Source organism: Sturnus vulgaris, chromosome 4 (genome assembly GCF_052056855.1).
Source record: "Sturnus vulgaris isolate bStuVul1 chromosome 4, bStuVul1.hap1, whole genome shotgun sequence".
Lineage (NCBI taxonomy): Eukaryota > Metazoa > Chordata > Aves > Passeriformes > Sturnidae > Sturnus > Sturnus vulgaris.
In genome coordinates this window covers 8973796-8986335 of record NC_142246.1, presented here as the reverse complement: position 1 = coordinate 8986335, position 12540 = coordinate 8973796, and the positions used below count along the sequence as shown (strand labels likewise).

The 12540-nt window shown below is 38.5% G+C and overlaps 1 protein-coding gene across 2 annotated transcripts in view; it reads right to left on the bottom strand.

Annotated features, from left to right (window-relative positions):
* GRK4 (G protein-coupled receptor kinase 4) overlaps positions 1-12483 on the bottom strand; it is a 35213-nt gene extending 22730 nt beyond the window's left edge. Inside the window, exons 1-3 of one of the 2 annotated variants that reach the window (XR_015803006.1) lie at positions 12165-12425; positions 1926-2012; positions 1144-1256 (exon numbers count right to left, since the gene is read on the bottom strand). Coding sequence is in view for 1 of the 2 variants with exons in the window: in XM_014895277.2 (XP_014750763.1) it covers positions 1144-1256; positions 1926-2012; positions 12165-12216 (252 nt within the window). In the remaining variant the exon portion in view is untranslated. Of the gene's footprint in view, positions 1-1143; positions 1257-1925; positions 2013-12164 lie in introns of both variants that reach the window. The other variant, XM_014895277.2, reaches the window with a different exon arrangement.
* Between the last annotated feature and the right edge of the window lie 57 nt (positions 12484-12540).

The window sequence follows — 12540 nt, the reverse complement described above, 5'->3', positions numbered from 1 at the left end:
TAGCTGTGGGCGCACTTCCTTCCTCCCCTTGTTCTTCAGCATTAGATATCAAGATGCAAATATTTCAAGACCTTTTTTTCTTTGTTTTTTCTCCTTCCATAGATGGTTCTCTAAATTTCCATCTCCATTGTATTGTTTTTAATTAGCACATGCTGTGTAGCCTAGGGCTTCCATGCAAGTTACAACATTTTTAAGTCTATGTTTACAACATTTTGAAGCCTGAGTATAGCAAGTAATACTCATAATACAGGCGTCCTTTCAGGCTCTAGAAGCCAAGCAGCACGTCTTCCTAAAATTGCTTCTCTCTTTCCCATCATGCCCATTTCTGTAGCTCTGACCATACCAAGATGGCAGAGACTTTATAGTAAACACTCAACATTCCCCTTTAAGTAACAGGGACAGTTTTATGACATCCATTAGAAGTTACAGCTTTACAGTCAGCAAAGAGCAGATCACACTATGTTTTCAAGTACACAGCATTAGAAAACAGAGGTGTATAGAGATAATTAATAAAATGGCTGTGTCTTCAACCAAGCAGGCAGTTAAACCCCACACAGGCGCTCACTCACTTCTCCCCACTAATAACCAGAATGTCAGAAGTAAGAAATCTTGCCGCTTGAAATAAAGACAGTTTGATAAAGCAAAGCTGCAGGTACAAGCAAAGCAAAGTAAGAAATTGATTCATTTCTTCCCATTGGTAGGGAAATATTTGGCCATTTCCAGGAAAGCAGGGCTTCATTCTCATGTATAAGAGCTAGCTGGCAAATTGTAATTTCCCCCCTTCCTCTTTCTTTCCCCCAGCTTTTATTGCTGAGCACAGCACTCTATGGTATGGGATATCCCTTGGGCTCAGCTGTCCTGGCTGTGTCCACTCTCAACTTCTTGTACACCATCAGCCTCCTCACCTTTAGGGCAGCATGAACACAAAGGCTTTGACACTGTGTAATTGCTGGTCACCAAAAACTAAAACATCCTTGTTATCAACATTACCTTGGTCTAAAATCCAAAATATAGCACAATATGAGCTACAATGAAGAAAATTAAGTCTATCCCAGCAAAACCAGCACAAAATGCAAATGTTTTTGTACAAGAATATATAAACAATTGCCTACTGATAGCCATCATCCATTTCTCACTGCTTACCACTGCATCCAGAAATTCAATGCATCTTTTCAAATCTGGTCTGGAATCACAGAACTGTCTGAAGAGAAGTCTTCCTATTGGTTGTTTGTCACAAAGCTGGTTATAGTCTCTTTCTGGGAAAAAATAATATATAAATATCTTTATTTTTATTTTTGTAGTAGGATAGTCATTACTCCCATTTGAGTTCAGAAAAACATCACTAAAACATGAAGATTTTACATTAACATATTTATCAAAGATACTATAAATATGCAATGATCTCAAAGAATAATGAAACACTCTTCATCACATCTGTGTTCTATTGACTGTCCCATTTACTAAAAACACACTGAAATATATGTTTGAGAATAATTTAGGTTAGGGTGCAGAAAGCAACCATACTGTGAAACAGCAATACCAAAGCAAACAAGATTGTTTGGAAAGAGGGAATACAAGATAATAACAGAAAAGGTAAAAAAACTATTACAAGACATTAAGGAAAAGGGTAAAATATATTACCATCACTTTATAATGGGATTCCTTTTTCTAATTCAAGGTTTTGCAAATCTATTCTTTAAGAACAGTTTCCTTTAACAAACAAAGAGCTGTGATACAGTTTTTATCTTCTCATAAATTTTATTTTCTTGTAAGTTCTCCATCATATTAAACGTTTAATAGCTTCTTTTTTTTTTTTTTTTTTTGCTATTTAGCATTCAGAAGCAAGACAGAATCCTTTCCATTAACAGCACCAAAGCCTTACCCTTCTCTCTCAAAGGAGAAGCTTTAGTCTACGGGACACTCACCGATGGAGCACCGAATACCCTCACAGTGACTGACAGGGGGCAACTTCAGCATCTCTTTCCATTTTTTACTACGCCCACTCCGTTTGCCTAGAAGAAAATATGAACAATGTAAAACACAATACTATGTCAGAGTAAAATTGAACATAACATTAACAGCATAAAATTAGGTCAGTTCTACATAGACGGCATACAGACTACATTTCACACCTAGAAAAAATCCATCTACAAGGATATCCAAACCAAGAACAAATGTGATATACAAGAACTTTTATGCATTTTTTTCATGTTTCATTTAAAGTCTATTCCAAGATAAATATTTCACATTTTGGCTGTGTATGTAGAATATCTCCGCAGAGAAAAGACAAATATCTAGGTATTTTGAAAATCACAAATAAAACTGGAACATCGAAGTTGGAACAAAATACCAAGAACAAAGTTGTTAAACACATTTTTGGATAATAAAGTTATACATAAATATTCTCTCTTTAAGGGCAGTAATAGTAGTAAGAGTAGACCCCACTAATAAATGAGGGCATAGGCCAAATACACACTATTTACTCTAGACCATACAAGGATACCAGAAAGAACTTAGCTGTTATAAAATTTAGATATTTTCAATGTTTCAGATTTCTCAGCACTGGTGTTGAATTAGTATTGATTCTAAAAAAATACCATAGCATTTTTCTCAGTTTTTAAAAAAAATATATCTGTGCTACATCTTCTTGGACTTTCAGCACATTATCTTGGCCAATTTCATTTATAGAAGATATGCATACTTATCAAAAAAGCAGAGATAGACAGGAACATATACATCCTTTCAGATCCAAAACATTTCTGTGGAAAAGTAATTTATTGCTGCAAAAGATTTTAAAAGATTTTACTAAGTGATATGATCAGATGCACTTCCACATGACAGAGCAGCAGCAAATCTGCACAGAAGCTTTCTCAGTACCAAAGCAGTATGTACTGCTAACCACAACGGGACAAAAAGGAAGGGAGTTACCCAGTGTAACCTGAATAGAAACTAAGCAGCAATGGTACCAAACTTTCAGAATTAAATCGTTAGGGTGAAAGGAGCTAACATCTTCAGAATAACAAAACATGTATTTTTGTAAAGCCCTCTTTACTCCAACATAAAGTTTCTTGAACCATTCCACCAATGCAGTTAGACCAGTCCCAGTTTAGTGTACCTTGGTTCATACCAAATTTACATTATCCTTGCTAATAGGAATATTGACATCTTACTGTGTTGCTGCAACAAAACATTCTCAACTCTAGTATTCCTAGAAAGGTAAAAAAAATGAGGAATAAAACAGCTATAAATGTGGACATTCTTTGAAATGACACCTACTCTCTAAAAAAATCCAAACTTCTTATGCACTTCATTTTCTAATAATCACTTTGCAGGTCATTTTCCTTCCATAAAGTTTGAGAACACAAAATATGGAATCTACTTCCTATCCCGTATTTCAAGCAGTACCACAACTAATAATGAGGCTGTAATTACCAGCACCATTAATACGAACTGTGACTATTTTAACAAAATATTTTTGATCTTAAAAAGAAGCTGAATATATGCTTGAAGAAAATCAAATCACACGAAGAATAGAGCCCTTCTAAGAGAATTGAACACAAAGAAAAATCAAGGAATAATAACATAGATAGCCTATACACACACATTGAATAACAAGGCCTGGGTATGGATTATGTGATCATGAAAAACAATGGATAGAAGTGTCAAGTTTAGCCATGTAACTGAAAATTACACTAAGCTGCAAGGCCCATAGAAGTTAAATATCTCCTGTTAGAAACTGCCCACAAAGACTCAATTGTGCATGACACCATACAATCAGTACTGATCAACAATGATAAACTGATCCCAAACTCACATCACAATGCTGTTTGGAAAATGCAAAATAAACTGTGATATAGATCAAAAATACCATGTTCTGAAGCACTGTAAAGAAAAAACCCAATCCATCCCAACTCAAAAAAAGCTACATTTTGCCTAAATATTTGGCCAGTTACTTACAGTGAGACCATTATAAACTTCATTTTACAAAAAGAGAACACATGCTAGAGTGCAACTGAATTCACCATCCTACAGAAGTCAATAAAGGCTACATATAATTTATTAATGGCACACAAGAATCAAGTGCTTAGCAACTAAATCAACGTGCTCTCACTTTTCTCTGAACTAAATGTTCTTGTATTTACAGCAAATGCACTGTAAAAGTCTGTAGGTCCCTGTAACCTAAAGAGCCATTTCTGGTAAAAGTTATGACACGAGGCCAATTTGTTTGTCATGTTATTCCCTAATTGCAAAATCCTTTTCCATTTGAGGCAGTTTAAAAGAAGTATCAAATCAAATTATAACAATTGTGGTTTGAAAGTGTCTTAATATTGATTTCAGAGCTTCTATTCTGAATCTCAATCTAAAACACTTCAGATAAAATTCTTCCAGAAAGACCAACAGTTCACTTTCCAACAGAAAAGCCAGAAAGCCATTAGGTTAAGGTGCTTTCTGGTTGACCTCTGTGGCTCAGATGAATTACTGCTTTTTCCTCTTTCAGATGGAATCATGGCTAAGAGCACTGTCCAGCTCGAAGCAACTCATTTTATACAAAGAGAAGGGGAGATGCAGCAACACACTATTACAATGAGACGAAATTTCAATTGCATTTTCAAGTACACAAGAACCTTATCTTTTCCTTCTCCCCGAATTACTTCTTAGAGTTACAATTTCAACATTTAACTCTTTTCCCATTTTTGCATCTTAAAAAGATACATACTAAATTCAGTTAGATCACTGCACTAGAATATGGTTTGGGCAAAATGTTTAGATGTTTTATTTTATTTTTTGCTTTTGTTTTATTTATTTATTACATTTATTTTTAACCTTCAGAGAAATATTTGAAAAATTTATGTAAGGCAATGCAGTTGGCTTATTCATCAGTCAAACCACAACTAGTTGCAAAAACTGAAACTGCTGTGGCCACAACCTATGTCAAGAAATAAGAATATGTTTTAAGTCCTCAGATGCACTTCTCATGAGACACAGAGGTCTTCCTTGCAGACTTGATCTGCAAACTGTCATTTCAGTGAGCACAATGCTTACCAATTATTCAGTTTTCCTTGAGACAAAAAAATTTGGATTTTGTCATGCAGAATCCTACTTTTCTGGCTACTACACTGACACTGAGATTGTGGCATGAAGTTTTTTGGGGACCTCTGTGCCTCAGCTCTCCTGCCTGTGCAGGGCAAGCACAGGGTATCTGAGGCTGAGAAGCACTGGGAGGCTGAGAAGGACAGAGCTCTGCAGCACTGGGGTGCATGATTGCTACAACTTCATTCTTGCAAAACTGATTCCACAAACCAGATTGTCAGATACCAGCTGAGAAATTCATACTAGACCACACCCAGATAAGCTCTGAAATTCTAAGACTGCAACAAGATGACAACCTACAGCACTCCTTTAGTGTATAAATCAAGTCAACCGGTTCAAGGAAAAATGCAAAACAATTGATGCAGGAGCTCTACATCATCTACACTGAGACACATGAAAATAAGCCAGGTACATGCACTGCCTTAAAGGACATCTTTCCCACAGCAGAGGCAGTTGCAGGCAAGTTTCCTAATAGATTTAAAACTCACATGAATTCAAATCTTCTCCTAGTTCCAGACACATTTTCCTTCAAACCACTCACAATAAGAATTAAAACCTTCCACTGAAAAAAACAAAAACATGCCTGCTTCACTATGGCCTTATGCTACACAGACATTTATAAACACTTCCCATTGAGTAACAAATTTTGATTTTATGCCCTTATTGGGTAAAGATCCACCTTCAAGACACAAAACAGTGCGGAATTAATACCTCAGCTCCTCAGATCAGACCATAACACTGGAATAGCATCAAGTTCAGACTAGAAGACAAGCTTACACATACCATCACTTGAGGAAGGCTGTCATGATTTCAGTTCTAGAGACAGCTCATAAGGTACTGCTGTGGGGAATACTCGCAACAACCTTCTCGATTCTGCAACTTGTATCAAGTTGTATTTTGACAGAATACAAGCTTGTATCAACTGAAGCCTGGCCACAGCTTAATAACTACATTAAACATAGTGGCAACACTTTTTTATGGAGAAAGGTTGTTTGTTTGTTTGTTTTCCCAGACATATGATAAATACAATCTGGTCGGTTCTCAGTAAATTTATGAGAATCACCTGGCTGAAAACTCAGGTTTCGGCACAAGGTTAGCACCTAACTCACCATTATTACAAAGGCCAAGGTACTTCTGAATGCAAACAGAAGCAAAAATGCAAGTAGTATCATAAATAAACAAAAGATATCTATAGATTACAGATCGTTATGGCATTTATAAGATAATAGTCCTCACATTCAAGTACATGGAGTTGGACTTCAGCAAGGTAATATTCAAGTGCTCTTGCTCATCTAACTGTCAAGGCAGTCACACAGCAAGCAGTTAAAAGCCCAGCTCTCTACGTGAACATTTGTGCCGTTTATGTGCACAATCATTTATTGTTCCCACAGCTATAACCACTCGAACAACTGGTTCTTCACATGGGCTCTCTATCCAGCTCCAGCGATCATGTGCACATGTAGGAATGCCAGTGCACACACTCTGCACTTCACCAATGAGGTGTGGAATGGAAAGCTTGTATCAACTCAAGTAACTGTAACTGATCTGAGCTAAAATTTATTTATCCGTTCTCAGAGTCAACCATTGTAATGTCTCTGTATACATTTCGAGACATCTACAACCAGCCAATGAACAGGGTTTAGAAAGGGAAAAAAACACCAACACTGCAATTTCACAGTCAACAAACAAGGATTTTTTTAGCATGATAGTACACTAAGAGTGCAACAGATATTAAAGAAATAAAATTCCTTTAAGCTGATTGTGAAACCTCTTTTGTAACTGCCACATTTGAAATAAGCAAAGCAGCAGCGTGGATCAATTACTAGACTTCTCATAATGTGTTTATTTAGTAAATGTAATTATTTAAGATTCCAACTTGCCCACATGCATTCTCCTTACAGTTCATTAAATAAAGGACAAAAAGGCAGGCATTGTGCATAATTCTGTACAAACACAGGAAGACATGTTTCCTGCCACAATGAGTTTACAGCAATTTAAAGCACAATGCAATAAGAGTACAAGAGAACATAGAAGGCAAATGAGGGAAGAACTGACAACAATTGTAAGAACTACAAAAACCCTCAGCACTCTCATATTAAAATTCATATTTGCTGCTGGTGGACTTTCTGGGTATGAGTGTGCCTTGCTTTCCCACTTGTCCTACCCCTGAAATATTTAAAAAATTTAGTTCAGTTCAATAGCCAAACTACAGTGATCTGAGCAATCTCCGTAGAATTATCTTCCTAGTTACAAACACACAAAATAGGATACCTTCCTTGCATTATCAACACTACACTGAAATATTACCCTATACTGCAAGCAAAAGTAGGATTTATTTTGCTTGCAGAATTATTCCAATTGCTTTCAAGCCCAGACAGATAAAATTCACTATTTGAGTGGACTGCTTATTTTCTGTGAAGAATACATCATTAAGACAATTATTCTGAAACAAGTATCTTACAGGATTCACTTAGATCAAACTGTTATCACATTCTGCTACTGAAAGGTTCCTCCCTTCTAAATCCATCCTTGGACAGCACCTAGCAATTATCAAATCTGCGGGAACTTACCCATCCTTTTGAAAACTAAGTTTGGGAAGAAAACCCCAAACCCAAAACACCCAGCAACACAGAAAAAAAACACATATAAAACCCACATTCCCTATATTGGTTAACGGATCCAGCTGGAAACTACCTCACCCATTCTGCAACCACAGACTAGAACCATACAACCAAGAGCTGGGGGAAAATTCATTTGAGGCATGACCTTAATTAAGCCAAAATCAATCATGATACAGAGGATATTCTATGCCTAACAGCAGACCCAAATCTCATTCCCAAACTGCTCCTGTCATAACAATATAAATGAATTTTAAAGTGGATGCAAATGGACCAGGTATGTTTAAAATGTACTCTTGGCATAGATCCTCACTTAGAGAAAACTGCCACTGACTTCAAAGGAACAATGCATCTACCCTTTGGGTGTATTTTTTGAGACTATTACTTTAGGCAATGAAAAAAGACTCCTAAGCAGTTTAAAACATATAGGGATTAATTTCTTTCCTTGTCAACATCACAGACTATGTGTGGGATGCTGAACTGAATTTGGGGCTTACATATACTCAAAGGATTTACTGAGCGTGACTGAAACAAAAACAGAATATATAAAGAGAAAAGTGAATATAAAATAAAACTTGGTGTTGAACTTTTTTGTTTTTCAGAATAACCTTGTTTATATTTATTATTTCTCTCCATTTATGGGACAAATTCTTCAATGTCCTTCAAGTGAAACGAATGTCAAATATTTTTCTGATGGGAAAAAATGAATGTGTTCATTTCTCTGCTCTTGTACACAACTACAAAACACATTGTTGTACACTACTCTTTCACACAAATCTGAGTAAGGAGAACATGGACTATCTGGTGTGAAAGCTTGCAATCTCAGTTCATACATCACTATCACCTAACTCTTACCTGGTTTTGTATCTCAGTTCCTGCACTTCAGCACTCATAAGATCAACTTTGAGTTTACTTTATAATCTCTTGTTTTTCTACTGAGTCACCAGTGCTTGTTCCACCATTGGGTTCACCTTAAGAGGAAGTTTTCCCTTTTTCTTTCCCACATACAAATTTCTCTCAAAAAGTAATGTACATACAAGAGGAAAGAGCAGGATTGACAGAGAGCCACTTAACCCAGGGAAGTAGGACAGGGAAGCCAGAACACTTGCACTGCAGTTTTTGTCTGAAGGCAAATCCCTCCACTGACAGGCCAGCTTTCAGCACAAGCAGGCCAACTGAAAAACCAGACAAGGAAAGAAAAACTCCCAGTACAGCTCCTGACTCCTAAATCTTTCATCCATGAAGTACCAAAAGGTACTTTGTGCCATCATATCATCTTCTAGTTGTAGGTACATTCAAGAATCATATGTTGTCACTAACACCCACATATGCAAAGAACTGGCATTTGATTATTTACCAAGTGGCTTTAAAAGAAGATAAGGAATATTGACGGCTTCCCTTCTTATCATAAAGAAGTGTTGCAGTTGCTACAGAGACACTAAAAGTCTTTAAGAAAAGAGACAGGCTTCTATTAAAATGGTGTTTTATTAAAAGCTATGAACATCCTCTTAGAGATAAAATTTAAAGTTTTGAGGCTGGGGGGAAGTTGGGGTTTCGGATGACCTGAAAAACTGCATTAGTGAACTCCTATAAACCGATATTATCCTCATGAAAATTGAATTAGAATATTCACACCTCTAATGAAATAAATCAACAGTAAGATTGAGTGAGAAGGTAGATAGTCTAGAAATAGACAGCAATAGCATCTTATTTTTATTGTATAGGAGAAGAAAGTAGCAAGAAAAGATGCATTTTATCCGAGTTCCTTGCTCTCTAATAACATAGCTCAAATTTACTTTCTATGCATCAAATCAGATTTAAATGGTAGAAATGAATCTCATTGTTCAAGGTGTGCTGATTCTGCACACCTACAAATGTAAAACCCAAATGATATTCACATCCTAACAACAATCACATCAGAAGTATTAGAGTATCTAAAATTAGAGGAAAATTATATGTACAAATCTGGGATCATGGTTTTGATTGTTAAATGTGGTTTATGTGCTCAGGTAAGATTTGGTGTTATTTATTGGGAATTTCTGTGTTCCCATTAGGCACCTACTATACTCTTTCATCAGAAGTGGACAGGTACCCATCTTTTATTGTTTCCACATTTACAAAATGAAAATTACATATCTCTGGGGTTAAGACTGTGTAAGATGTGTTCAAGGGTACAACCTTTTACTACCCTCATCTTCATCAGAAAAGAGTCTCAAGTTAGACTGACCCATGCAAGCCATAATTAAGCCTCACTGATTTCTTTCGACATGCACTGCGAAGAAAGAATAAGAGCACGGTAGTTTACATGTTATTTTATTTGCTTGTACAACTGATATGTTTGTTTATCCAGGTGAACATCTTCTCTCACCCACACTGAGGAGAAGGATTACTGACTGGCTAAAGCCTGTGCATGGAAAATAAGTGAAGCTGCTATTGTATATTAGCTTGGGATTTTACTTTCTTCCACAAGAAATAATTCTGCACTTTTTCATGCTATCCCACCTATCCATGCACTTTAGAGTGTGATAATAGAAATGTGGGAAGGAAGGTAATTTGGAAATCTGCTCCTCTGTCCCAGCTGTGGGGCCCTTTGAGCAAAGAATATATTCAAACATCTATCTCACACATTAACTTTGCAAATTCCATTGCCTTGCAGTCTATCAGGCACATAAGAATAGAGCTGGGACAGGGATTTTATGGAATGATCTTGACAGATGGAGTAAACCAGACATTCCCAGACCAGCCAAAGCATACAACAGACAGAAAATACTTTCATTTCAATGAGTGTTTTGAAAAATGTGACATAGAAAGTACCCCATGCACAGGGATTAAGACCTGAAAAGGTAAAACACCTTCTACCAATTGATCAATGGGGTTCTATAGTTTCAAAGCCAGAATTCACATTTTTTGTGAATGCTTACCCAACAGATCCCAGGCCAATTGAAGGTACAAAGAGAATAACAGATTATTACCATTACATTTTTAAGTTTCACGTCAGGTAGAACTGATCTTCACATCAGCTGCTCTCAGACTTTCATTTAGTTCATTAAAATATCTTGTTTGGTCAGTTCTACCACTATAATTTATTTTAAACATAGTGAAACCTTAACTAAAGAGGCAGCCTGACATTAAGCAGCCACTTAAAAGCCTCTGCAGATTACCACTCCGCTCTTTGTGGTGAGGGTTTGGGCACAGTAAAGTTTTGAGCCAGATTCCACTTTCCCTTCATTTCTCAGATCACTTCAATGCAAATTCCAAGTTCAGGCAGCACCACCACAGACATGTTACCGTCAGTGAAACCAGCCAAAACATGTCCTCTAGTCTGAGGTGGTCTCTTCAGCTAAGGTTGGAAAATAGCCCAAAATTGTGATCACTGTTCTGTTTTTTAAACCCCACTTCAAAGTCAAAAAGCTGATTTTCCTCTCTTGCTGCTTAAGGCAAATTTAACTGGATACACATATGGCGTAAGTGCCAAACCCATTTAGAGTTGGAGGAACTTGCAAAACATACAGAGGCAGATTCTGCTGTTCTTACTCACTTTAAACAGCTCCAGCTTAACTAATGGGACTTCTCAACACAATTAAGACAAGCAGGATCCAATCCAAAAAGAATATGCACATTTCATAGTCGAAAAATATATTCTGTACAAAGTACACTGGTAATTCAGGGAGACTTTCAAGTGGCCATTTAATGGACAGTTATATACACAAAAAACAGTAGGACAATCTTAGTTCAGGATGTTTTTTTAAACAACAACCACGTGCTATACTAAAACTAATTATCTACCCAAAACGTTTGTTAGCTGGGGGGAGTAATCGTCAACTCAAGGTGTTCTGGGGAGTCAAAATGTAAGTGTTAATCTACTGGAAAAGAGCACACTTTTGTATTAGGATAATACAAAATACTCGACTACAAAGTATAGGTCGCATTCAACAGCTACGTTTTTCATAGGCAGGAATTTCAGCAAGATGGAGTGCAAGTCTTTTCCAGAGAAGATTTATGTCATTTTATCGTTTATATCCATATGGATTTATATTTATAAACAAACTGAGAACTACAGATTAACGACCTTTTTAAAACATCCGGTAAAAACACTATTAGAATCAAGGGGGAAGGGAGGAAGGAGTGTTTTTTCAGAAGCAAAGCCACAAGCCAGTAACTCCAAACAGATCCCGCGGGAGGAGCAGGGCAGGTGCCTCAGGGCACTGCCCGGGACTCCCTTGCCCGCCCCGGGAGGGCTCCTGCCGCCACCTCGAGGGGTCCCCGCCCCGCCCGGACCCCCTGCCCGGCAGCCTCTCCTCCCTCCCAGCCTCTCCTCCTCCATCACTTCCTCTCCCCCTCCTCGCGGGCCCCTTTCCCCCTCACCTCAGACCCTTTTCCTCCCCCGACATACGTCCTTAGCCCGCCCCGCCTCGAACTCCCGCTTCTCCTCCCTCTTCGCCTCGCGGCTCTCACCCTCTCGGGCTTTCAGCAGCACCGTGTTGGCCACGATGTTCTCGATTTCCATGGTCGGGGGCTCCTTCCTCTCAGGGCAGCCGGAGCGGGGGCCGCCCCTACAGCCTCCTTCGCCCCCTCCTCCAGCCCCGCCACCGCCGCGGCGCCAAGCCTCGGCTCATCCGGCCCCGAAGGACCTCAGCACTGCGCTCGCCTCTTCCCCATCACCCGCTGCTCGCCCCGGCACCGCGCTCCCCCTCCCCGAGGGCGGAGACGGAGAGCAGGCAGCGCCCGCCCGCCCCGGCCATGGCTCCTCCGCCCGCCTCAGGCAGCACCGCCCCTGCCCTGCCACCCCCTCACAGTTACTGGGACTGCAAGTCCCAGCAGGCAGAGCGCG